The 27,773-nt window shown below is 31.9% G+C and overlaps 1 protein-coding gene across 1 annotated transcript in view; it reads left to right on the top strand.

Moving 5' to 3' along the window:
• The first annotated feature begins 2,658 nt into the window (after positions 1-2,658).
• The window catches only part of LOC124360584, a 59,659-nt gene continuing 34,544 nt past the window's right edge, over positions 2,659-27,773 (top strand). Inside the window, exons 1-3 of the mRNA XM_046814316.1 lie at positions 2,659-2,911; positions 15,426-17,060; positions 22,182-22,345. Coding sequence (XP_046670272.1) covers positions 15,652-17,060; positions 22,182-22,345 — 1,573 coding nt within the window. The 5' untranslated portion in view covers positions 2,659-2,911; positions 15,426-15,651. The remainder of the gene's footprint in view (positions 2,912-15,425; positions 17,061-22,181; positions 22,346-27,773) is intronic.

The raw sequence follows: 27,773 nt of genomic DNA, 5'->3' as shown, positions 1-27,773 counted from the left end.
TAAAGTTGAGCCTTCACTGTAATTGCCACGATGTTTAAATGATAGTTTTTCTTCTCCAGTTTAGTAACTGTAGTCATTACTAATATTATTAGTAAAACAAACTCATGATTTTATTAATATTACTCATTTTGAAGCTAGTTTTATATTGCTAAGCAGCACTTGTACCCTTTTACTTCTAAGATAAAGGCCAAAAACGTGAAGAGATTATAAAGTTTGAGTGAAAATGTATTATTTACAATAAAAAACTAATACATAATTAACGTCATTGATCTATGATTCATCATCAGTGTCATAATTGTGATCTTCAATTTGGTCTTCTTCCTGTTCAGTTTGGCCTTCTCCTTGTTCAGCCTCTTCTATGTTTGTTCGTTCTTCATTATGTTGACCATCATGTCGGAGAGTTATGAAAACCCATGGCAAATTGGAGGTACATAGTTCAGCAACTGCTGTAGATTTGAATATTTAGCTTGCTTAATACGAGGCCTTTTTTCAATCGGTACTGGCAACAGATTTAGCAGAATGGCAGGGATTTTGCCAGCTCGAGTGGACTTCATAGATAGCTCATTAAACTCTTCCAAGTCACTTGCAGCTGTCTTCTTGTAAAACAGGGTGAAAGGCTTGTCCTGTTGGAAATGTAACCACTTCATACTCTGTATTCCATTTACGCTTTTCTTGAAGAATGGCACAAGTGTGTGAAAGTCTAAAAAATCGTCATTTTCCATCTGTACTGTAAAGAACTTTCTACTTGTAGAAGTAACTAGCTCCATCCAATGTTGAGGCACATACAGGTCCTTTTGGGTTTTTTTCTTTTTCAACTCTATTAAACCAAAGGCTTAGTCACACTCGTTATAAGAATGGCCACTTACAAAAAATCTATGATCTACAGTTTTTAATATTAGTGTTTCTGACAATGTAGAGCCAAAATTGTACTGTCAGATGACTCTTATTTTGGCCCCCACAGTTATCACTAAATGCAGTTATGTGTTTCACAGATGGCGGAAGGCTTCTGATATATTTTAGGAGACAAGATGATATTTTCTGACATCCACGTGACGCCTGACCTTCGTGCCACATAAAGAAATGGGTTGTTCCAGTCTGTAGGTTATGAACACCTACGTTTAAAGTCCATAGTTGCCTAAGTAATATGCTTTAGAAGTCGATACATTAGGAGTTGGCATAGTCTTTTGCAAGTCAAAGATCTTTGCTGTTCTTACGGCTTCCGCCTTACGTATATTTTCAAGTAAAAATAAAATAAAATCATAATATTGCTTTAGAGCAGCAATACCATTACCCATTTACAATGAAAACAAACTCAATTGACAGTCTGACACAGTGGAACAGGGGTACAAGTGCACTTGTACCTCTTCTCTTCCAAGCCCTACTCATAGTTGGCTTGGAGGTTAAGTGCTTTGCTGCTAGATAGCAGCACTTGTTGGACTCATCACTTAAATCTCTTTACTACCAAATAGAATAATTTATTTCCAGTTCAGTGATGCAGTTATCTTAATATTAAAAAAAAAAAAATGTCACTTATACCCCTTTACTTCTAGGGTCCTCATGTAGCATTTTCATATATATGTTTATAAAATCTTATTTCTAGTTCTACCATAACCTGTTAAAGTGTTTTCCTTTTCTCCCGGACCGTCCTGTATACCAACAGGTGGCAGTACTAACCAGAATCATAAAAAAATCAAAATTGAAAGCTGTGAGGCTTAGCCCCTTCTCTGCCTCAGGCACTAATTTAATTAGTTAAATTTCAATTTTAATTCTGTGTCAATTTAGTTTCAAACCATAGAGTAAACTTGAGAGTAACAATACTTATTAAACCAAATAACAGGCTTTTGGTTAATAAGATTTGAAGTGGTAAAACAAGGCAAACTCAATCAAAGTGTCCAGAATATAATTCACGTTGAATCAGAAGTGCACACACGAAACCCTAAAACAAAATCTATTCGCGATTTTGTTTAACATCTGAAGCTCTTAACCATAACACTCTTAACACTAAAATAATACATACACAAAATATGCCTGCTTCCTTTTTAAAACTAAACCGAGCTCTACCATTTATGACATAATAAGTCCGTTTGCTGAAAACAGGGACTTCGATTGACCATTTCCAATCTTTCGTGGATTTGGAAATTTCGAATGAACCGTGAACAGCTTACGTATCATCATCATAAAATGTCTATGTCCACTGACTGAGCTAATAAAACAACAATCTAAACACAGCTGTTTGAATATTACCATTTGTAAAAGATACAAATTAAGAAAGAAACTTTGAGAAGTAGTGTTTGTAGTATCAGTATTTTCATGTTTAATATGTTTGTCCTTTATTTATATGAATATACTAATTCCTATATTATATTTTTTTTATCTCTTAAAGAAATCATGGTATAAATAGTATAATATGTTGATATATTGTACCCATTAATTACTCATGTTGGATATTAAAATTATCGTAATACTTATAATGCTATTACACATTTAGAAACTGTTTTATTAAAACAAATATGAATCTTTCGATCAAAATTAGTTCATTATTTATAGTATATAGAAGTATTAATAATTGTGTTACATCTGCAGTTGTGGCAATTACGTTGGACAGCTGAAAATATAGACCTTGTAATGCAACCGAAAGCCGCCAGATGAATCCTGTGGCAGTGTTGTTGATCGAAGGTCAGTGGCACTATCGTAAATATTTTGAAATGAGAGAAGTCAACAATTTTTTTGTGTCACACGAGCTAATTAAGTTCAGAAACATTAAAAATATGTGTTTAAGGTGGTGTGTTAGTTATATTTTGTGATTTAAATGATAAATGAACTATTTTCATGTGTTTACCTATGGAGTACATGATGACAGAAAGAGCCTACTTACTATGCTCAGGAGTCCCAGTATAAAGGTTTCTCAATGGTAAATAATGTTGTTTGTTATCAGATATAACTTGTTTTATGTCATTGTACCATTCTTCAATTATTGATAAATAATATTTGGGTAAGAAACTTGAACAAATTTGAAGGATTTTATGTTAAATAGGACTTTTAAGTAGCAATTGACTTTATAGCTCAGTATTTTGTATTTGGGTTATGTTAGGCTATACTTGGATTGAGATACAGCACTTTTCAGTTTAGTAATGACAAATGTAACATTTATTTTAACACCCTTATAGCTATTAGACTGAGTAAGTACCTCTGTTCTTTAGCCTATGACAATCCAATGATCTAATAGACTAGTATTGTGATAAATTTAAAGTAAAACTTATACTTTTCCTTTTCAGTTATAAATAATCAAACATTTTGTGTTTTTTTCATATTATTATTGCATTAAAGTAAAAATATGGGGAATTTTAATATACTGTAGTAGACTTAAGAATAACTGATCTTATTTTGTGTTTGGGAATTCCTCACATATAGCCTAGTAGGTGCTTTGGTTAATTGTAACATTTACTTTATATACATTTATTTTTTTAGTCAAATAACTTGTAAAGATATGAAATACTTTTATGAAATACTTTTAATAAATAACTTATTTCCTTTTTATATTTCCTGATTCTTACCTACGTCAAGTTTAACATGGTTATAATTTAGATGAGTTGCTTGCATTATTTCTTCAAATATGTTTGGTGCAGATTTATTTTAGTAACTAATAAGTTTTTCTGAATAATAATAACAGCCTGTAAAGTAGATTACCAAATTTGATCAAATAATCTTCCTAATTTCCTAACATCTGTTTATAGTGAGGTTAAGGTTTTGTTTCCTAAGTAAAAAAACCATAAGTAATAATGCTAATTTAAGGATAAAACACTCCTGTACCGTATTTTAGTACCTTCTTTTGAAGGTTACTATGTCTTTTATAAAGAAAACCTAAAGTAAAGGTTTAATAAAATAATTGCCAACCTAAGTTGTTTCTGATTTCTTAGTCAGTTGGTCTAACTGTTTTTGAGTAGGGTACGATAAGTGGACCCGGTTTTTTATATCGAAATTAGCAAACGATATTACTTAATCATAACCATCAATATAATCAATCAATACTGATTAATTATTTTGAACAATTAACTTAAATAATCTATATCAACAGCTGTAAACACTTTAAAATAATACTCGTAATGTAATATTTCGATGTTATATAAATAGCCTAACATTTGATTATTAAAAATGGCATTAAATTTTAGAAAACTACATGACAATGCTTTGAAAGATGATAAGACTCTTCTTCAACATGTTGGACTCGTACCAAAAAACGTATGTGAAATTTGTGGGAAAGAAACAACTGTAACTGTGAGAGGAGCAAATATGATTGTACCTTCAGTTTTCCTAATTTTGGTTATAATAATTTGTATGATCACTGTAAATATTAAATTCATATTTTAATTTAAAACATATGATTGTTATTGAGGACTATAGGCTAGATACTTTTATATCGATTGTTAGTCTAGGATTTGAGATGCGAATATTAGGTATTGATGACTACATTCTTCGATATAAAAAACCGGGTCCGCTTATCGTATCCTACCCCTGTTTTTAAATTCACAGTACTGAAAACTGCTAACAGAGACTTCGAAATGGGTTGTTAACAAAGTTGGTAAAATAGCCTATTGAGAGACTACAGTAATACTTCGTTTCAAAATAGTGTAGCCTAGTCATCATTCTTTTCATATTGATATGTTACTTAATATTTTAATTCCCAGAAAGACAAAAATTAGGCCTATTGACTATTTTATGTCAACAAATTGTCTTTAGAAAAGAAGTTTCTGCCGTCATCCATTTCAAAATTATGTCAGCTAGGTCTCGATACTTGTTGTAAATATAATCAATGGCTTTAAATGTAAAACATGAATAATTTATCTACATTCATGACCAATCCATCTGGATAAAACCTATATTGTGGTAAATAAAGTACAAGTGTATCAAGGGATGTTTTTTTATTTAAATCTTTTTATACTGAGATAAGTTACTTAGACCACATTGTGAATAATGAATATAACAGTATATTTTAGTTGCCAGAAAGAACAGAGTTAGGGCCTATTGAATATTTACCTCAAAAGTTGTTTTCAGAAGTCAAGAAGTTGTTACTGTACTATCATCTGTATCCAAAATGTTGTCAGCTACTTTTGGTCTCACTTCTCCCTTAATTTTATCGATGGTGTTAATTAAATCATGAATACATGCAATCTTTATCAGTCCTTCCTGGAATTTTAGCCATTTTGTGATAGTTACTGTCGAGGGATGTTTAAAATATATTTTGTAATCAGCAGTGGAAGAGCATCACTGTAAGCCTTCTCTGCTTGCTGTAGGTATTTGTTACCACACCTGAACACATTCATCTTAGGTAACAGATAAATAACTTTATTCCAGAATATCTTACGACGATTGCCTCTAGCAATGTGTTTGGACTGTGGCAAGATGCTGCTTTCACACTGCTGGTGACAAACAAATCCCTTGAAATATTACATTTTTAGCAAGAGGTAAATATTCCTTAAGGTCTTATCATGAATGCCTCCGTCCAGCTGCGGCTGGACTGTCACTCTATTGATTCACAATAGGTACTATTCAGGATGTAGACTGACGGAACAAATTATGTGCTGCTGCTTGAATGATTGTTAATTGACTCTCTGGCACTTAACGTAGATTTTTTGTATTAAATAATCTGTTTCTTATGAATTTCATACCTTGGTATGAAAAGATAGGGTAACAATATTATTGTATCTATATACTATTTTTTTTAATTAATTCCGTTGTTGTATTTACGTATATATATATATATATATATATATATATATTTGGCAAAACATATTTTCGTTGGTTTTTAAACCTTTGTAATTGGTATCCTATATAACAAGATAACATCAATTTCACTTGTTAATTAGATAGGTAAGTTACTCTTGGATCTGGTGCAACTAAAAGGTAACTTTCAGAGTAACTTGCAACTACTAAGGAAACAGTTTCCAGTGGTTGGTCAGTCATTGGAGATTTACTGTGACCTGTACTTTTTAGTTCGGTTTCAATAATTAGGGTTTGGTTTATATTAAGTGTATGTTTTAGAGATAGAGTGCATGGACACTACATGTTTGTTGTTATTTCTGACGTATGTGTTTTTAATGTAATCATTAACAAATGATTACATTAAATGTGAGTAATTTGTAAAACTTAGAGACGCATTTCTTGACCACAAAAAACCCCACAAACCAAGTTTGTGCAAATCTGTTTGGTAAGTAGCTTAAAACCCTATTTTCCGTTATTGAGCGACTGCTGTCTTGAAACTATAATGAATAGCAACAACAGGTTTACTCTAAAATGTTTCTTTTTTATTCCCTTTCCAATGACGTGTCACATGTGGGAGGTTATTTGAAAATTTTGAGTTAGGATGTGTCCCCCCCAACAATTTTTGATACGTCAAGGGTAGAGTATGATAAGCGGACCTGATTTTTTATGTTTTTTTTTGCAAAGGATCTTACTTAATATTAACTATCAATATAATGAACCGATACTGATTTTTGAACAGTAACTAACTTGTATCAACTTTAAAATCTTTTTCATATAATTAATACATTGTCTTTTATAGACAATAACGCAGTCGAAAGCTTGTGGATTTTAAAGCGAAACAAAGTGTAAAAAGTGGCATATCAGCCGACCTATATGCAGGTAATGTATGTGAGTATTTGTACAGACGAGAATTACGGTTTTCTAGAGAGGATGCTTTCAACAACTTCTTGAAAGCAGTTAATCATTGCTACCCAGGACAAAACATAAATAGTTACGCATATTTCGTATTTTCTTTTATAAATGTTTATTATGTAGTTATCATTTCGTTATTATTTATGAGTTTTTCCTTTTTTCAGTTCTAATTGTTTGCTGGAACATTATAGCTCCTTTATTATGTATGTGATTTGTTGTATTATATTAACTATTTCAATTCCAAATATGATAGGTATTATGACTATAGATATGTTGATATGATTCTTGGACTCGTATTCGATAAATGAGTATTAAGAATCAATGATTATACTAATCTATAACAAACCCAGGTCCGCTTATTGTATTTTACCCATACGCCAAAAGGTAGGTCTCATAAAACCTATTAAAATTTCCAAATTTGTATTTCAATTGGTTAAACTGTCTAGAAATGATAGGTGGCCATTGACTTTTAGATGACCATGTATGTTGTACTATATAGGTTGTGGTGCTTCTCAGTTTTGGATGAAATATATTGGTACGTTTTGTTTGAGTAGGCTACAATTCAAATACCGTTTCTCCAACAATAAAAACCCAAGTATCTCTTTAAATTATCTTTAAAGTTCAAAAATTGTTTTTGCAATTGGACTTGTAATAGATTTTCGAACAACATTTATCTCCATTGTAAATGATTACAACATACATGTCATTTTTTGTTTATTTTTTAAACACATACAGTAAGTAGTTGGGTGGACAATTTTAAAATGTTTGTGTAATTTACCACAAACAACAAGTTGTGCTTAATTTGTGAAAGTAACTGTATTTTTTTATACATTTGCCATTTAGTTTAGTGAAACAAGAAATTAGTTACACTTTTTCTCTTTTTTAACCTAATTCTGGCAGTCTCCATGGTGTATACCTGAAAAGGATCTTTTTAGACAATAAGGGGAAAATATAGTAAGTACAAGATGTCGGACAATAGGTCTAGAGATAAAAGATTATAAAAAGGATTTGAATCCATCATAGCCTATCCCCAATTCAGACCCATAGTCTAAGGCCCGATAAACATGCAGCGACTTGAGTTGTATGTATGTCCAATGTTCTCAGTTGCATAGGTATGTGACATTGTTGCATTACAATACAACAGCAATAAATATGTGACAGCAGTGTTTTTATGTGGGATTACAAGAGCAAATGTATCTTTACCTGTTTACTTGCATTTGGGAAGATGTCACCAGAGGAAGAAATGGTGCTTCTCCTCCTGTTGAGGAAAATACGAGGAAAAAGAAAGTGTGAATTGTGATTGTTTTTGGTAGATTTTGTGTACAAAATCAGTTATTACAATTTTCCTCCTAGTATCACTTTTTGTAGAATCTTCAACATTTCTACATAACTTCATCGAACGTGTCCCCCAGAGCATTAAAGCACCCCTGTTCAAAAGTTTATATATGTATTTGAAAAAAAAACTGCAATTATTTTAACAATATTTCATTGTATTAAGTACACACATCACATGTGAAGTACACAATGTAAAAATTCAACACTGTATAAAAATAAACTAACAAAAGAAGAAATACCTGATAAAGATAACACAGTCACATCACCATTTGTTCATTCACTAGAGGTTCTAGCTATTCAGCATTTTTTTAGACCCCAATCAAAAACGACTGATCAACACAAATTGGACCACAGTATTTTGACAAGGAAGAAAACTATAGTATTCCATCAAAATGTTTTTTCCATCCACAAAACAAAAGTATTCCTAATTAGATCAAATCTTTAGACATAAGCAATCATTGTGAAGAGCTCCAATGTGAAATTTGTACAGTGATCATATATGATCCTAGATAGCAGAAGACATCTCTACATTTGTGGTGTCTTTTCGACTGCCTATCGTGTCTCTTGACATCTCTCTGTTCCATTTAGCTGGTGCACTTGAAGTAATACCCAACAATTACAGTAGAATCTGCATTTTGGGGATTTCAATATCAATAGTTAAACACATTCAAGAGACAACACTGCTTTATGTGAAGTGCTTACATCTCTTAACGCTGTAAGAATTCCAGTGCTCCCAACCAGAATAATTAGCACCTTTGCCACTTCCATTGATTTAGATGCACAAAATTAATACAACATGAATTGTGTTCAAGTAATCAGTACAGGTAACTCTGTCCATAGTAGACAGTTTTGTTTCTTGGAAGTCCCATCATATATGAAAAATTACTATTTTTACCCAAGGGCACTTGAATTAGGACAATCATTTACTTCTGAAAAGTCTTCTTGCATTTCAATCATGGGAATCTACCAAGAAAATAGTTCAGAGAATAGATACTTTAATTGCTTAGACATTTTCCCAGCGGAACTGAACATTGCCTGTCCTCGAAATAAATCAAACAGGGTCAAGTTTCAAGTTACTTACCATACAGAAGCTAATGAGCTCATAAAGGACTTCATCGTGGTTCAAGAGGTCTTCCAATTAACTGGAAGAGAAGAAGACAGATTGATTGCCCATCAAAGAAAAAAGGATAACTATCTGAAACTGAGGACTAAGACAAAAGGAAAATGAAATTTTCATTGCTAGATCCAAAAATGAATAAAAAGCCATGTAGAACATTGTCAACAATGAGACATTGTCCTCTAGCTTAGTCCCAGTTTGTAAACAGCAAATGGAAGTTGCAAGAAAAATATCTTTACTGGATTTAGGTAAAGTAAATGAACATTTTAATACGCTATTCATGATTGCAGCTGTGAAAATATAATACCAGACTAATATCCAAAAGACAAATAATGTTCAGAGGAATAATGCATTCCAAGGGAAGGCTGTTACTTACTGGCAACTTGCATCATATGAAGAGGTCTTCACTGTGGTTTCTTCCCTAAAATGAACAACTTTTATTGGGATTGATGGTATTAAATCTAACGTGGTAAAATGTTGTATTAATGAAATTATTTAACCCCTCACTGATACCATGAATAAATTTGTCTCAGGGAACTTTTATATTTAAATTTAAAACATGAACAATTTATCTTCTCCATTAACAAGTAAACAAGAAGTAAAAAAACTTTAGACCCATATCCTTAGTTCCAATTATTTTAAAAATTATTATTAAATACTAGTATTGGTTAAGCTCACACATCATTTAAACTTCAACAACAACTTACTTGTAAGGCAATATGGGTTCTTATCTGGAAAATCCACTACAAATGCACTTATTCATCAAATTGAACAGATAACTGATAACCTGGAAGAAGGAACTATTACAGATGTCTTTCTTGACATCAGCAAAGCCTTTGACTCTTTGGATCACAGTTTATAAATCCAGAAGATCAAATCCCAGGGATTTGAGGAAAGTGTGCTGATATGGTTTCAAAGCTATTTTACAGGGAGTAAGAAAATAGTTTAAATAAAACAATACATAATAGAGCTGAAAGTATTTTAAAATCAAAACCACAAAATGGTCAAAAAGGTATCACTCAAGTTTGTGTTTGGCCCAGTTTTGTTTGTACTATTCATTTCAAATTTTCCTAATTGCATTGTAAATTTATGCTACCCATCGTTGTATGTTGGCGATACTGTTCTGTTAACTAGCAGTAACTCCACTTAGCTCTCAAACATTGATTCGTACATCACAGTAAGCATGACAATGTAGTGTGATGACAATGGTTTTGTTTTTAACTCTCCCACGACAAAACATTTTAGTGTTAGGAAGGCTAAATAAAAGATAAAATTACCAAGCCTCCAGATCTACAAATGGTTGAAGCAACCAACCATCTGTGTGTAATATTGGATGAACATCTCTCTTGGAAACTCACATTGAAAAGCTGTGTCCTAAACTCAGTTCTGCTCAGTACACCAACAGCAACAAAAATAAACATATTTTGCTTTCTTAGGATCCCATATTTATTGTGGGATTATCTTCTGGAGAAGCTCTTTAATTGATAATCTCAAAAGAGTGCGTTGTTACAAAAAAAGTGTGCTGTGCAGTTCCTAGCTGTCCTTCAAACTGAGATGGCTGGCTTTAGAGACGCCTTTAAGTCACTTGGCATCCTCACAATGTTCTCACACTTGGCAACCACATATCTACATCACTGAAGTCATCACTCTTGCTGTTTCATATGGGAAACTTGCCTACAATGAGGATGATCCATGACCACCACATGGGAATGACATCTTACCAATGTACAGAACTACATTTTTCTCTAAGAACCTGTCACTTAAAGCAAGACTATTCAACATGCCTCCACAAGACGTTTAAAATTCTCCAAGACCTTAAAAAGACAACTACGCATCTGGCTCAGAGATAAATCAATTTACACTATTGAAGAGTTAAAAATTACAACAAATACTTACCTTTAAAGAAAAAGAATGAAATGTTCGAGGGTTAATTCGGAAATGTATGGTCACGATTCGCGTTAACTAGACAAACAGTTCCAGTAAGCGAGCAGGGAAATGCGCATGCGCCCTGAACTCCCGGTATGCATTGCGCGCAGAACGACGCCATTTTGCAGTGAAATCGTTGTAGTCTGTCTTGTCTGTGCCTTTTTAAAATGTTTAAAAAACTATTGAACGTCCCGCCGACTGTGAAATACGGTCTGTGATACGGTTTTTGACAGCAAGGAACGTTTCAGCAGCGGATATTCATCGACAGATAAGTGAAGTGTACTGTCCAAATGCAATGAGTGACAGCAATAGTGCGGAAGTGGGTGAGAGGTTTTAAAGGTGGACGGGAAAATGTCCATGGCGAACCACGATCTGGTCGGCCGTCAGTGATCACCAAAGATTTGGTGGAAAAGAGCCGTTCGATGAAAAAATTCGTGAAGATCGGCGATTTCAACTGTTTCTTCATCAGCAATAGAATTTTCCAAACGTGAGCACGTTGTTTAAAATTGTTTCTGAAAAATTTTTAGATTTTCACAAATTGTGGCTCACGTTGGGTTCCCAGGCTGCTTACTGAGGAACACAAAAAAAGAAGAATGGGTATTGTTCTTGAATTTTTGATCCAATATCATCAGAAAGGGGATAACCTTTTAGACCACATTGTGAGGGTGACGAGACATGGGTTTCCCACATAACCCCAGAAACGAAAACGCCAGTCAATGGAAGTGGCGTCACTCGACGTCACCGGTTAAAGTGGTTTAACAAGACTGGTTATCGTCGCAGGCGGCACCGAGACTTCTATGACCACCGGCATTCAAAAACTAGTAGATCGTTATGACAAGTGTTTACACAAAAGTGAAAAATTATGTAGAAAAATAGTGATTGATGTCAGGAATCAATAAAAAACAAGTTTTTTGAAAAAAAATATGGTTGTGGTTTTTTTAAAATAAAAAATACGGACCTTACTTTCCGAATTACCCTCGTATAAAACCAACTTTTGTTATTTATTTCATTATCAAACTCATGTAAACTTCATATCATGGGACCATGTTGTAATTCTCTGACACCTATTTTTTTCTAGATGAGTATTTTTGATTATACTATTTCTGAAATTAAATCCATGGGAACTGATTACCTAAACTGCACTAATATGTAAACCACTTACAAAAAAGACACTGGGCGATTTTAGTTCACGCAGGATGGGGTAAGTACCCCTCCACCTCCCCCTCGCAGTATTCCCCACTACTTGGCACTTGCTGCTCGCTCTATCCCTGACCTGGCCACACATGCCACTGCGTGGCTAACGTCACATCAAAACGCTAGCTTCATGGATGTATCTATGTTACATTTGTTGTGTTCAATTAATATTTTATGCTAGGTCTCTAACACTTGTATAGGCCTACACACAAAAATACAATATAGTTTTTTTCTCTTAGGACAAGAAGCATATAAAAATTGCACTTAGTCTGTAAGAACCTTTGTGCTGCTTCCGGGAGTGACAGGATGGGTTAGGTTAGGGAGTAGGGGCCGCTACATCGAGATCCATGAGGAAGAATTAGGGCACTACATCTCAAAGTCCTTGTCTTCCCGGAAGAAGGGGAGGCCAGCTCTGAACTAACCTCTCCAGTCAAAGTACGGGGGTGGCACACCCTTGTTGAGGTTAACAAGAACCTCTGAGGTTAGGGAATAAACCCCACCAACTCCAACAGTTATCAAAAAGTGGGTTGTGTAAACTATTCTATATTTATTAATAGAATAGTAATTGTTATACCTACAATTAACATTGTGTTATTGTTACAGTAGTTGTATTGTAAATAGTAATTTTTAATTACTTAGTTAAACAAAATTTAACTATTATTTAGTGAAATTGTCATGAAATTATCCTAATTTATACTAAAATACTAAAAATATACTCTTACAACGTTGATAAGGGAGTTTTTGAATTTGAGTAACTTTTATATACGAAATCAGTCTATTAAATTAATTGTATTTATGGCAACCGAAAATTTCTGCATAACTCTTTTATCATTTAAAAACTAAGTGTTTTCTGTGGTGTATGATGATGTACCAATTGATATTTTAAAAAAAAAGTTAAAAGATAGTTAAAAAATTCTATTAACTTTATTTTAAAATCTCTTGTCTATGTAATCAGTTTTCCTTTTATTTAGGAATATTTTCTGGTATTTTAAAAGTTGCCAGAATGATTTCTTTCTTTAAAAAAGGTTGATGTGACTGATCCAGCATGCTACAGCCAGTGTCATTCTCTCTGTTTTTTCTAAAGTATTTGAAACGTGGTTTATTATCAACTTTTAAAATATTTTAAGTCTAATGAACTGTTGGACAAGCAGCAACATGGCTTTTGTCGTGGAAAATCAATAACGGCTGGTATAGAATTTTATTCAGTCCATTATTGACTCAGTTGATAAAAGAGAAAAGCTTTCAAGGATTTTTTTTTTATCTTACCAGAGCATATAATAGTGTCTGTTATGTAAAGTTAGTAAGCAAATTAAACAGCCTTACTTGTCTTTGGAAGGGAGGAATGCATAGTTTGGTTCCTATTTAACGAACAAAACAATGGGCAGGAAATCAAAGAAACAATTTTCACAATAAAATGTCAGTATATGAGGGCTCATAGATCGCAGTTGCTGACACTGATGCATGGTGTCTCAGGGGTCTATCCTGGGACCTCTATTGTTCTTGTGTTACATAAGAGGTTTTGCCAAGGGTGACGGCGAGGTTGAGTGGTTACTGTGTGTCTATATGCTGATGATTCAAAATGTTATGTTTTCTGGTCAGAGGCACGAGAATATTGAAATTTTATCATATATTGGTCTAAGTAGGATTAACGATTTTTTTACAAAAATAATCTTTTATTAGATTTAAAAAATCTAATTATTTTTTCTTTTCTACAAAGCAGTCCAGGCCAAATTTCAACTGTGACATTTTTCCAGACAATGACAACTGAAAAAAGTAGGACCACATGTTTCTAGGACTTATGATTAGATAAGAATTTATCTTGTGATAAACATGTAGATCATGTTACTTATAGATGTCTACTAGTCTATACGCATTGCAACAAAATGGTAAAAAATTAGTAATTTCAATACACTTTAATTAATATATTTCTCATTGATTCACTCACATTTAGCTTATGGAATAAGCATTTATGAGCAAACAACTATAAGCAATATAGATAGGTTATTGGCTCTACAAATAATCTTTGAGAGTCATGAAACACATTGTAGATATATAGATTTTAACATATTTTTTCAGAACATGAAATACTGACAGTATATTTGAATCAATAATTTATGTAAAAAAAAATTTTTGATCCTGTACTTAAAACTAACAATATACATATAATACTCGTTTTAATAGACATTGATCAACACAATCTCCAATTTTATAAAAAGAAAGCACATTACAGAGGTATGAGATATATACACAAGTTACCAACAAAATGTATAATGGAAACAGATCTGTTAAATTTTAAAAAGAAGTAAAGGATTATTTTAACTAAGTTGTCTCTATTATTCTTTAGAAGAATATTTTAACATAAAAACCAATAAATTTAAAGAATAATTGAGGATAAATTGTTAGTATCATTTAAATAAAACTAATTTTACCATTTTTAATTATATTTTGAAATTGTCAGTGTTATTGCAGTAAAGCTATTATTTGAACCTTGAACATATTATGGAATAAAGTGGTTTGACTATGACTATTACTATAACTTTACCAAACATGATCTTTCTTGAAATTCAGAAACATCTGTTCATGTCTTAGGTGTTTTTTTGGAAAGTTTACATAGCTGGAATAGTTGGAAATGGTTTGAAATAAAAATTGAACATTAGGAATTACTTTTACTATGAGTATACCAAATTGTAGCAAAATCTAAAATGGTGAGGTACAATTTTTTTCTTAAGTGTGTTGATTTGACATGGAACAGTTCTCTAGAGAAATTGAGGCAAAGTTATGAAGATGACACCAAATTCTATTGGATTGTCATGGGTATTCATACTTTCACTCCAATATAATTTAATACAAATAGCACTAATATAAAGTTTAGTGCTACTGTATTGTAAAAAATAATTATTAGTCTGTGGGGCTAAATGTTTGAAATTTAAGAAAAAAACACATGGTAAACTAACAGTAACTGCTCAGAATATGTTGTTGTATGTAAGACTACTTATTTTTTTCAAAAACATTTTAGTTGATAAAACATTAAATTTAGCCTCTAGTTTAATAAAAAGTTGTAATAGTTTAGTAATAAGTACAAAAAATTTCTATTTATTATTTTTACAAAATGTTAATATGTTAAAATTGGATATTCCACCAAAGCACATTTTCTCTTATTGTAAACATGTTTTTGTTTCAGATTTGTTGAGGATTTGTCGCTGTTGTTATTACTGTGGGATTCCCTAGCAGTAAAATACTTATGAAAGAAGTATATAATTGAAAGAATAAAGAAGATTATGTGGACTGCAAGGAAAATTAACTGAATTAGTTGATCCATATTATAAATTTTACAAAAATGTAGACCACCTACATAAACAATTTTTAACTATTGTGATTAAGACATTGTTTAATCAACTCATTTCAAGATGGACGAACAAAATGGGGATTGCTTTGATCATCATGAGATGTTTGCTCCTTTGAGTTCTTCAGACACTGAACATGATTGTTTAAAAGATTTCTTGTTAGATCCTCCTCGCCATGAACAACATAGTATGTCATCTGGATATTGTTATGATAATATGCAAGCAAGTTCTGGGCTCATGTCTATGTCCTTAAATTCTGGATTATCGATGACAATGGGCAGTGGCATGACAATGGCAGGACCTGGTATGTCCATGACTGCTCCTAGTTTGATGGCTGGAGGTTCTGCTATGTCTATGGCTCCTGGTCAGGGAATGTCCATGTCGGCTGGTCCAAATTTAACAATGTCGAGTCCGTTGGGCTCTCCAATGAACTGTGGATTGTCATTGCCTCCTAATGTGGGCATGACAATGAATTCAGGACCATTAATGCAGATGGCAGGAAGTTCAGGGATGGCAATGTCTCAGAATTCGTGTATGCCAATAACGTCTAGCACAAATTTATCCATCCCTAATATCCCTAATCAGGTGCTATCATCCTCCTCACTTTCTTTAGCTTCTAATTCTGGAATGTCTCCTGGTATGCCTTTGCCCATGTCTACGGGTTCTCATACAATGTCAACTTGTTCTCCCATACTCATGTCTACAGGACATTCTTTGCCTCTTTCAACCTCCTCAAATAGACCTTTAATGGACCATTTATCACCAATTCCTATCCCTAACTTATCAAGTTGTGTGAATGATAATTCTATGATGATGCATCAGGGATATTCTTCATCAAATGCTCATATACCACAGTTACAAAGTCCTGTTCAAAATCAAGCAGCTCATCCTGTAGTGGACTTTAGAAGTCCAGGACATTCTGTAGAGAGTGTGATACCAAGTGCTTTAGACAATGGTGTGATATCGTCAGAGTGTTGTGACAAAAATGGAGAATGGAGTCCTGCAGGAACTGGGGACTCTGTGAGGACAGGTGAAAGTCAGGAAGGGGTAGAACCAGGGACAAGTGAAAGAACTGTTAGCAGTGATTGTGTGAGTAGTGAAACTGTGTGTTCTCCTGAAGCTGAAGGGATAGTTGATCAGGGAAATGAGGAAAGAAAATTAAAACAGGAAACACGTGGAAGAAAAAGAAAAACATCTAAACAACCTCGACAGAGAAAATCACCATCAACAATAGCAACCTATCAGAGTCAGATCTCACCTGATCAAAATGGGATCAAGATAAGGATAAAGAAATCTTTAACATTGGCTCCTCAAAAAACGAGAAAACGTAAAAATAAACAGAGTGAAGAGATTGACGAATATGAAGAACCTTTGGAACAAAGTCCTTGGGGTGACAGAATGCCAAAGAAAATTCTAAATAATATATTTTACATGGTCACTAAAATTGAAGGCTGTGTACCATTTCTTGTCAGGTAAGTCTTATTTTACACACACACATATACATATATTCATATAATATTAACATTAATTACGGATTTATGAGTAAAAATTGTCAATTTTGAGTCATCTGCAATCTTTTTAATGAATATTTTAGTATTTTACATGTCATATTGTATAATAACCATAATGAAAAAATGAAAGTGAATTATATCATTACTCTTGGCTTTTACAAACTTCAATGATACACTGTTAGGTTGGAATGTTGCGATGCTGTAAAGTATTTTGTGTGAAGTTTTAGCTGCCAAATTTGGATATTCTTTTCTTAAATTGTTAACTCTCTCAGTGCCTTTCAAAAATATCCTGTCACTAAATTGTTTCACTTTATATATATATATATATATATATATATATATATATATATATATATATATATATATATATATATGGTGATACATGACCATGACCTGCAATTCCAGAGAAATTTTTAGAGTTTCATAAACATTTGTAATCATAATTCAATGTTTAATTGTTCAATCATGTTTAATATCATTAAACATTATTTATAATATATATTTTATGTAGCTGTAAAAGGTCATACATTGAGGGACCCTATGACCTTTTGAGAGTTAACTGATTACCCTTAAAAATAAGACTTTAGTTATTAACGAAGTATATTGGTTTTTTAGACAGATTTTGTGTTAATTCGATAAAATCTTACTTTTATATTGTCTAAAAACAAACCTGAAAATATAACTTTAGTATAGTTTGTAATAAGTGATAAATAATTTACACTGTTTTTAATGTGAAAAGTAGGACTTGTAGTGGTATATAGTGTGATAGGTGATGGCCACCAATAAGGTGAATTTTATCCTCCTGTCTGCAGAATGTGACAGTGGAGGGATTAAGATAGATTGAGTTAGAAAGACTAAGAGTTTTATGAAAATTGGTTGCAGGAAACAATCCAATCATTTATTCAGACATATTATTGTATTCTCTAATTCCCATCTTATTCATTATTTATTGAAAAGAAATATCTTACAACTTTCAAGCCAATTTTATTTATAGCTTTAACTTTTTAATTTTACATTGTATCATAAAGTCCACTAAACTGTTATGCATTGTTTGTCATTCATTTTCTTTTTATTTTACAATTCAAATTGTAGCGGTTTTTGACATGACTATAGCAGTTTCCATGCTATCACAGTAAACCTGAAATATGCCCCATGGCAATCAGAAGTTGACTACACTGTAAAATGTAATTTTCATAGATTTAAAGGAATTAACTGCTTGCCTCAACGTCTCTTCTTTTGTCATTCTGAATATAAATTTTTTTATTCATGATCAGTTATTATGAGTTACAGTATGATTTTTATAACCATACTCAGTTATGGGCTGCATGAAAAAGTCGCTTTCGCTCATGATTACAAATAATTAATTATATATTATAAATGTAATGAAATTAAGGTTGTGTAATCGATTTAGGGTTTGCAAAATATTTTTATTTTGAAGTCATGGTTTTTTAACATAACTAATCTGAATACATAAATGTACAAAAAAATTGTTTTTATCACTCCACATGAAATTACAGGCATTTAAAGTAGGATATTTTGGTATTTTGTAACAGGCGTAAATGAAAACAGCTGAAGTAAAAATTGAAATTTGTACAGCATAAACATAAGTTATAACTCATAACTTCAGCTCATTCTCATTTCATTTCTCAACTCATTCCCTTTTTAAGTTACCTTCAGAAAATAACGTATTTTTTATTTATAAAAAATGTTTATATTTAATTAAGAAAAAACATACTTTAAAACATGTAATTTTCTCAAATTATATTTAATAAAAAAATATATAATATATATATTAATAATCCAATTTTCCTTAAGTCCTAAATGAATAAAAAACATATCCCTCCTTAAAGCTATAACTCATTGACATAACGTAAAAGTTTCAAATCTTTATCTTCAGCCGTCTTAATTTGGACCTGATTACAAAAGTGCCTAAATTTCCTTTAAATGGATATAGTTTTACATCAAGTGATCCAAATCTTGTTGTACCTCTTCTGTATTCCAGGGAGATATAAATGTTTTTCAAACTCAAAATCGATTGCATCCCCCACTTTAAAGCTTAAACAGAATTGTCTGCAAACATATACAGTACCATCTAAATATAATAGAGTTGCATATGAATTTGAATTCCTCAGTGTTACTTTCTGTTTCTTAGCTGTCATTGTATTCAAAATAATCAAGGTGTTTTATAAAACGCTTGGTTGTGTATTAAATTGTGTGTATACACTATGTCTTCCAAAATATTAACTTTTCATTTTTATGATCTTGTAAAATATTTTCCACTGTCAACTGATATATCTCCATTTTATCTAGACAAAATTTAACTTTATCATCGGTTTTTTGGTTACTTTATTTTGTGCAGTGTGGTATTTTATTATTTCTCAAATCATATTTCTATTAAAATTATAAACATTGTAATTAAAATTATTGATTTTTGTGATAGTTAAACTTCTTTTCCCCCTTTTAGAAGTGATAACAGCTTGCAGCAGGCAAGAATTTTAAATATTTCTTTTCTTTTCGGAATATATACAAAAAGATCCATATTCTGTTCGTGTTCTTTCCAGAGATTTTTTAATGGTAATGGTTTCGTTCATTTCATTTATCCTAAACTCACTCGAAAATGATCTCTAAAGCCTGACTGAAAGTTTTTCCAGATATCACCTTTGGCACATATGTTTTCATTATAAGGCAGTACACTTAATTACTCAAAAACTTCAGTGCTGAAATAAACTACTAACTAGGTAATACAATAGATAGAATAGCACGGTTTTTTAATAAAGCTGTTTATAAGGAGCACAGAAAATAACAAATAATTTGGACATCCACAATGTAAAAACTGATTATAGAGTTGTATCCTACAATGGGTTTAGGGTGTAACCCACATGATGTTTCAGCTGTCTCTCTGACCACGAGAACCACTTTGTGAAAAATCCTGTTACAATATCTGCACATTGTAACTTTGATTTTATTATTTACACAAGAAATGCTATAAATTGAGGCATGGCCAAAGTGAGTGCTCGGATTGTCATCTGTGTAGTAAGAGATCGGGTAGCAAATATTTTAATGGTAACAATTAAAATTACTTGGCACTAGAACTAACAGGAATAATGTTGGACCTCAGCACACCATGTCCAGATGAATGATTTATCTTCTGTGATCATATCTCTTATCTACCTTAGCTCCCTGTGTTTAGCTCTACCGTTATAAAAATTGGACTGTACCTAACTTTAACATGTCATTGCACAATACTGCTGCTCTATGAAATGGCGACATATTTAGGTTTTCTTTTAAAACACAGGTATATGTTTAAATTATGTACTATAATCTGCCATAGATGAGAACATTTGTATATAGATTTTTACACCATTTTACCAGCTACTGCTTCAAAACGAAACATAATGTTTTTAAACCACAGAACTCAATATTCTTCTCTCACACAGGACATTTTTTTCATAAATGATTTATTATTTGTCCTTTGAAGTATTCAATGTGGTTTATAACGGTTTTGGATTTAGGACGTCTTAGCACAGATTGTTTTGTTCAGACATGTATTATTGTTGTGCATGATGGTTGCTTAAGATCCTTACTGAAGTACATAAAATCATCATTGCTACTTGAGAATTTGTTGAATGTCTTTGAGACTAGTGAGAGATTTATTGTGCACCCTACTTGTGATATTTTAGTCGATCAGTTAATGGAATGTTTGGACAAGTCCATGCATGCCACCAATTATGTAACAGCAATTGGACTAGAGATCTGCAGCATATCATTAATCATAATAAATGGTTATCCATTTCTGTCTTCAATGTTAATATCCATCTTTCTGAAATTCTGTCCTATTTTATCTTGACACGTTCTCTCCTTGACCTAAATCCTATTCTGTGATGAATCGTAGTTACATGTTATTCACACCCTTGTCATTTTGGTAGCATGTTACAAGCAAGCACTTCAAATATGGGTGGAGTCTGATTGGGAACACTCGTATTTAACACTCCACATAATGAGAGTCCACAAGTTACTGTTGGGACTGTCCACTTCTGCTGATTTCCCACTGTATGGCAGTGGTACCAACTTCTTCCACAAAAATTCTCTGCGAGAGCTTGCCTACTAACCTCCTTCTATGGAAAACCCTCAAAAACTTAACTACCTGAAATTTATTTGTATATGAAGTCTATTCTCAACCAAGTCAATTTTAACAATGAGGAAGATATATAGAAACTCATTTGTATGTTTATATACGTCAATGGTGATATCTTGTATATATCCAATACACTAATTTGGAGAGCTTGTGGAGTACTTTATTATTTTTAACATTTGATTCGTTTTATGTGCAAAAGTTAGATAGTGAAAAACAAGTATATTAGTTGAGGAAGTCTAAAATTATGTTCGGATTTGTTGTGTTAGCCATCTATGGAGAGATATGATAGTGATTTCTATAATAGAATATTACTGACTTAGTTTTTTTAGTGTTTAGAAGAAAAGAACATAGAATTTAATCTTGATTAAAAATGTATGGTTAAGAAAATGTCTTACCCAATTTTTTCATCAATTTGAAATAAATTAAAAATGTGTATATTTAAAAAGAGAAAGGAGAAACATTATACATACATTTTTTTAATGCATTCTGTACATACTATCATTTTTAGTACCTGTGTTTTGACTCTACATTATTGTAGGTTTTGGAAAAAATTATGTCACACTCTACAAAAAATAATTTAGTTTTATAACATTGGACTGGTCTCATATTAACATAATGTTAAATAACAGTAGTAAAAAGTAAATAATAGCCCATGGTTTATATTTTAATGTTTTATCATTCAAACTGCATTTTGAACTGTAATTGCTACATTACACCTTTAAAATACCAAGTTTAAATGATGTTTCATATCTTGGAAATTTTCAGTAAGCTGAAAGTAGCAATATACTAAAACTTATCACACATTAATATAATACTATTAAAATTAAAAAAAAATCTTATATCATTTCTAAATAGAATTATTCATAACAAGTTTTGATCCATAGATATGGGACATATAACGAAAAAAAGTGTCTTATTTGGGGAAGTCTAAAATTATGTTCCGACAGGATGTCACGTGTTTGCCGTCTATGGAGAGATGTAGCAGTGTCTCCACACTTGTGGTATCATATAGATCTGGCGTCCACTTGGTGCAGAGATAGGGTCAAGAATGACAGAACTTTCCAGTGGCTGTGTGAGAACAGATTAGCTCAAGTCCAGGAACTGAACTTAGGTAAGTTGGCATAACTTTTACTTTCATTATTTTTGATTTGTCTTCCAGGTATAAAGTAAGTGTGCACAGCATTTTTGAATGGTATGAAAGCATTCTCAGATACATGATGCAATGTCATACTCGTGACACACTTATTTTGTGTCCCAGGCCCACTGTTGTCCAGCACAGTTTTATTTATCCTTATCATTTTCATCACTATTGGACCATCATACGAAATTTTGTCTCGCCCATGTTATTCTATACAGTCCCTTGAGTAAACCGACAAACTTCTCAAGTGGCTTTCTCTCATCAAAATAATGAAAAAGTTCATATAAGCATATGTCTTGATACGCTTTCTTAGCAAGCTACGGCTAGCGAAAGATTCCACCCGATTTTATAGGAAAGGACAGAAATAAAGCAAAACTGATGTTTTTATGGCATAAAGATAGTTGTTAATTTTATTGGATTTTATGTAAAATGAACTGAAAAATTGAATAAAATATGTCCCAGACCTGTTATACCACCCATTTCTGAGATATCAGACAAAATATGCAAAGTTCTGTCTCGAAAAACATACTTTGTTTAGATTTGAAGTACACATTAAATAAGTAATAAACTCTCAAACTTTTTAACTGAAACTTATTAATAGTATAATTCTTGAAGAGAATACTGTAAAATAGGCCAACAATAAATAAACACATAGTTTAAAAAATTAATGTTTATTACATGAATGTTCTTTGTAAAAAAAATTTAAAGATTTTTTTTCAGTCAAGCAAATAGTTACAAAATATGTATAAAGCATTGTAGGTTTGGTAGGTTGAGAAAACAGATTTTAAAAATACAGCGTCAATTGAAATGCTTTTAGTTTATTGAAAATTGAGAGTCGGCAACACTGCTACAACAATACCTGAATACAAGTTATTATTGTACAGCTACCCAACAATTCAGCTGTTGCAGTAACTTGTCTATCATCTTTGGTTTTGTGCAGTGTATGTGTATTATTTTATTATTTGTACGTTATTTGTGTTTTTTAACGACAAGATGCTATTTACATTTTCAAATCAAGACTGATGATATTGTTTTCGTCTATGGTTTTGCCAATGGAAATAGTCTTGCAGCTAAACGTCAATATGAAAGATGATTTCCGAATAGAACAACTACTCACATAACATTTGCATTGGTTTTCAATAACTTACAAACAAGTGGATCTTTTCTAACCATTGATTGTTCGAGAGAATGCCCTGTAATACTGTCAGTTTTACTTGAAGATGTACCACTTGAAAGAAGACATCAAATGCTATTACAAAATAATGGCGCACCGGCACATTATTTACAAAATTTAGAGAGCACTTGCAGATAAGTTTTCCAGGGAAATGGATTGGTTGACGAGGACCGATTAATTGGCCTCCTAGGTCCCTTGATTTGAATCCTTTGGATTATAATCTTTATATATATATATATATATATATATATATATATATATATATATATACCTTTCGGGTCATTAAAGCATCTTGTATGGGCAGAACCAGTTAATTCCAAAGAAGAATTAATGAACCGAATTTTAAACGCTTGTGAACTACTTAAGAACGACCTAGATGCTATCAGAAAAGCTACACGTGATTTTGTTAAACACACTAGATTGTGCATAAATCATCAAGGAAATCACCTTGAACACCATTTATAAGGTATGGATTTGGAATTAAAGATTAGCAAAGATGAGGAATGAAAATGTTTTGTTTTATCGAAGAGCGTTCATTTAATAAACAGATATTGCACATTCTGTCTTATTTTTCGTATGTGTTGATTTAATTAAGCATTAAGTTTTTAAATTTTGTGTTTGTTTATTATTAGTTTATTTTACATTATTCTCTTTGGAATTAGATTCTCTAACAATTTTTGTTAAAAAGTTTGTGTGTTACCCATTTAATGAAGTTAATGTACTTATAATCTAATCAAAGCATGTTTTTCGAGACTGAATTTTGCATATTTTGTCTGATATCTCAAAAAAATGGGTGATGTTACAGGTCTGGGACGTATTTTATTCAACTTTTCAGATCATTTTACATAAAATCCAATAAATTTAATAACTATCTTAAGCCATAAAAACATCAGTTACGCCTTATTTCCATCTTTTCCTAGAAAATTGGGTGAAATATTTCGCTAGCGTTAGCTTGCTAACAAAGCGTTTCCAGACATATGTTTATATAAATTTTTTTTCATTATTTTGATTAGAGAAAACCACCTGAGAAGATTGTTGGGTTACTCGTGCGACACCATGTATGATTTTTAATTTGTAGAAGAACTTATATTAATGTTTTTTAACTTCTTGGTGTCTGAAAAAGATGACATTTGACATACACATGATAAACCATAAAGCTCTCAACATACAAAATAAATTTTTTTTCATGAAGATTAATCACCTGTAGAGGTAATAGTCCTGGTTTTGTTTCTGTAGCTCGTCAAACACATTTATTTTTTTAAATTTTGATATTAGTAATATTTTATTACAAATTTAAGTCATATTAAATTTTAAAATTCACAAAAGTTTTAAAGTTACCTTTAAAAATATATTTTTGTTTTGTTTATTGTAATGGAAAAATAGCAACTCTTTACCTAATAATAGTTTTTTCATATAAAAATTATAAACCTTAAACACTTCTGTTGTAAAATTTAAAAATATGAGGTCTATTCAGAAAGTAAGGATTGTTTTGGAATGAAGAAATAAACAAGTTCAAGAAAAATATTTTATTATGTACATATGAAAGAAGGACTAAAATATTACTTTTCTACATAATCACCACACAAATTCAGACACTTGCTATAGCGATGGACAAGCTATGAAATTTCTTTGCCATAGAATTCTGCCACCTGTGATCTCAGCCACTCAGTGATGTGTTCATGGTGCACAAAATGTGGTAGCCTATCTTCTGTGAAACAGTTTTAAACAATGAAATCCATAAAATTTGTGGGAAACATAGGAAAGCTCAGTTATTGTGAAACAGCAGTTTTAACTAATCTTTTCGTCAACTTCGACAACCAGATTTTCAGTCACAATGCTCGGACATTCACTCTTCTATTGATTATAAACATTTGTTCTGCTATTGTTAAACTGAAGTTTCAGTCATTATATTGTTTCCATACACTTCACACAGTTCCTGATGAATTCTATTGGTTGTAAGTTTGTTTGCTTACTAATAACAAATCACAGACCACACTTCACAACTGGCAGGACATATTTCAAATTTGAATATAAAAGAAATGTGCAGTGCAGAGATGTTCCTGTTGTCACGGCTGGACTCTGACTGAAGTGCCGAGCATGAGCACACCACTATATACATGATTGGTGTCATGATTTTGCAGTTTTCATAGTAGTTTTAATAAAGTTGCATTTTTTATAAGGGCAGTGGAGTTTGGGGTTAGATGAAATCCACCTGAAGTATTATAGAAGTGTATTTTAGTGTCAGTTTACATCATGTTTTCATCGGTTTGATTCTTTGTCAACATGAGTCAGAAGAGACCACATTCTGCAGTGAGTGAAGTGATTTTTAATATGGGACTCATTCAAAACCAACCATCAAAAGTTATTGGAACACTAAGACTTCTCAAGCAACCTTATGGTTCAGGAAAATAATGAGCAGAAACAGATTCAAAGTTATATTGAAATTTTTCACATCACTGATGTCTCGGTCTTGCCTGATCCTGATGAGCCAGGGTATGATCCTTGTAGTCATTTTCACCTAATCATTGACCACTCTTAGAGGCTCTTTTGGCATCTTTATATCACTAACCAATCACTTTCTATTGATGAGTCACTAGTGGGTACAATAAAGCGCATTAAGCTAATGCAATACATGTCACAGAAAAAAAATCACCGACATCATATTAAAACTATGGGTTTTATATGATGCTATAACCCGTTATTGTGTAGCATTCTCCATAAGGATGCTAGGAATGTGGAAGCAGCAGATCAGAACAGATTTAGCTCACAAAGTTGTTGCATTACTGAAAATAGGAAATTACCTAAATAAAGGGTACTGTTTAGGTTTGTTCTTAGACAAATTTTTCACTAGTATCCCTTTGGCTAGATCAGAGCCGCAGCTAGGGGTGGAGGCAGAGGGTGTCGTTTGTCCGGGGCAGCAAAATTGTAGGGATGGCAAAATTATAGAAGGTCGAGTCGTTGCGTTGCAACTAAGGTTCAAACACAGATACCCGTGTTTGAACCTTAATCACAAAATAACTAGCAGAACTTCAATTATGGGAATTAATTTTAATTTAGCTTGTTTATTTCTGCATTTATACATATAAAACAAATTATTTACAAATAATAAATTCCAGTTATATCAGTAAGAACGAAATAGGTAATGGTTTTTAGTGGTTTCCAACCAAATTACAACTTTAAAATTTCATAACTCGTAAACTTGAGATCCCCAGTTAAGATCAAATTTTCATACATGATAGGTACAAATGTACTATTTTAGTACGTAATTTTAGGCTTATATTAAAACTTTTGTAATTAAGTTACCATCTTAACTTTTACTCTTGACCAAACAGTTCAAAAGAGACTACTTTGATCATGTTAGATGGAGCTCTTAAAGTTATTATCCTGGGCTTGTAATTTTGCAAGTCGCTATTTCAAACTTATAATTTTTAACACAGAGTTCAAGGTTTCGTTAAATTTACAGTGGCCGGCGCCTGCTCATTTTGAAGGTACAAATCGCTACCGTAGGAACAACGCCTTGGGCAATTAAAATAAGACAACAGAAATCCCTTTTGAAGTTCTCTATCATGTCAAGATAAGTTTCAAAAGTTATACTCCTGTCTTCAAATTCATACAATTTGTTGCTAGTAATAAATTGTAATTGTAAAATATCAAAATGTTGATGTTTCAAGGAACTTTAAATATTTTATACATATTTACAGTTAAATAATAAAATTAAAAACAAATAATAATTTGGATTTAATTCTTTATGTTCCTTGAATTTTTTATCCTTAAATATAAAATATATTTTTTAATGTTACTATAACATTAACATTGTTTCATTTGTTTTCACAAGAAGCTGAGAAACCTCTCATTACAATGAGTCCTAACTGGTGTTTACGCTTAATTACATAGTGACAGGATATTCGGGGATATTTGTTATGTCAAAATTTTCAATCAACTTCTTTCATTTCTACTACTGTTTATGTTATGTCATGAAACTCATTGGTTATACTCTCAGATATATGCAAATATAACGTTATATTAATAAAGTTATCATGTTTTAGTTGCTAAAAAAATCAGTGCACATTAAATTTTATAGTTCTGCTGGTGTTTTTATAAACTAACTTTAATGGTAGTATGAACAACTATGATAATTAATCAAACCATTAACTTACATGAGAATGTTGTATTGTGTGTTATAATTTTAACCTTTTATTAACAGATGGGTAACGCTAACACATCATT

Source organism: Homalodisca vitripennis, chromosome 4 (assembly GCF_021130785.1).
Source record: "Homalodisca vitripennis isolate AUS2020 chromosome 4, UT_GWSS_2.1, whole genome shotgun sequence".
Taxonomy (NCBI): Eukaryota; Metazoa; Arthropoda; class Insecta; order Hemiptera; family Cicadellidae; genus Homalodisca; species Homalodisca vitripennis.
This window is presented reverse-complemented; position numbering and strand designations above follow the sequence as displayed.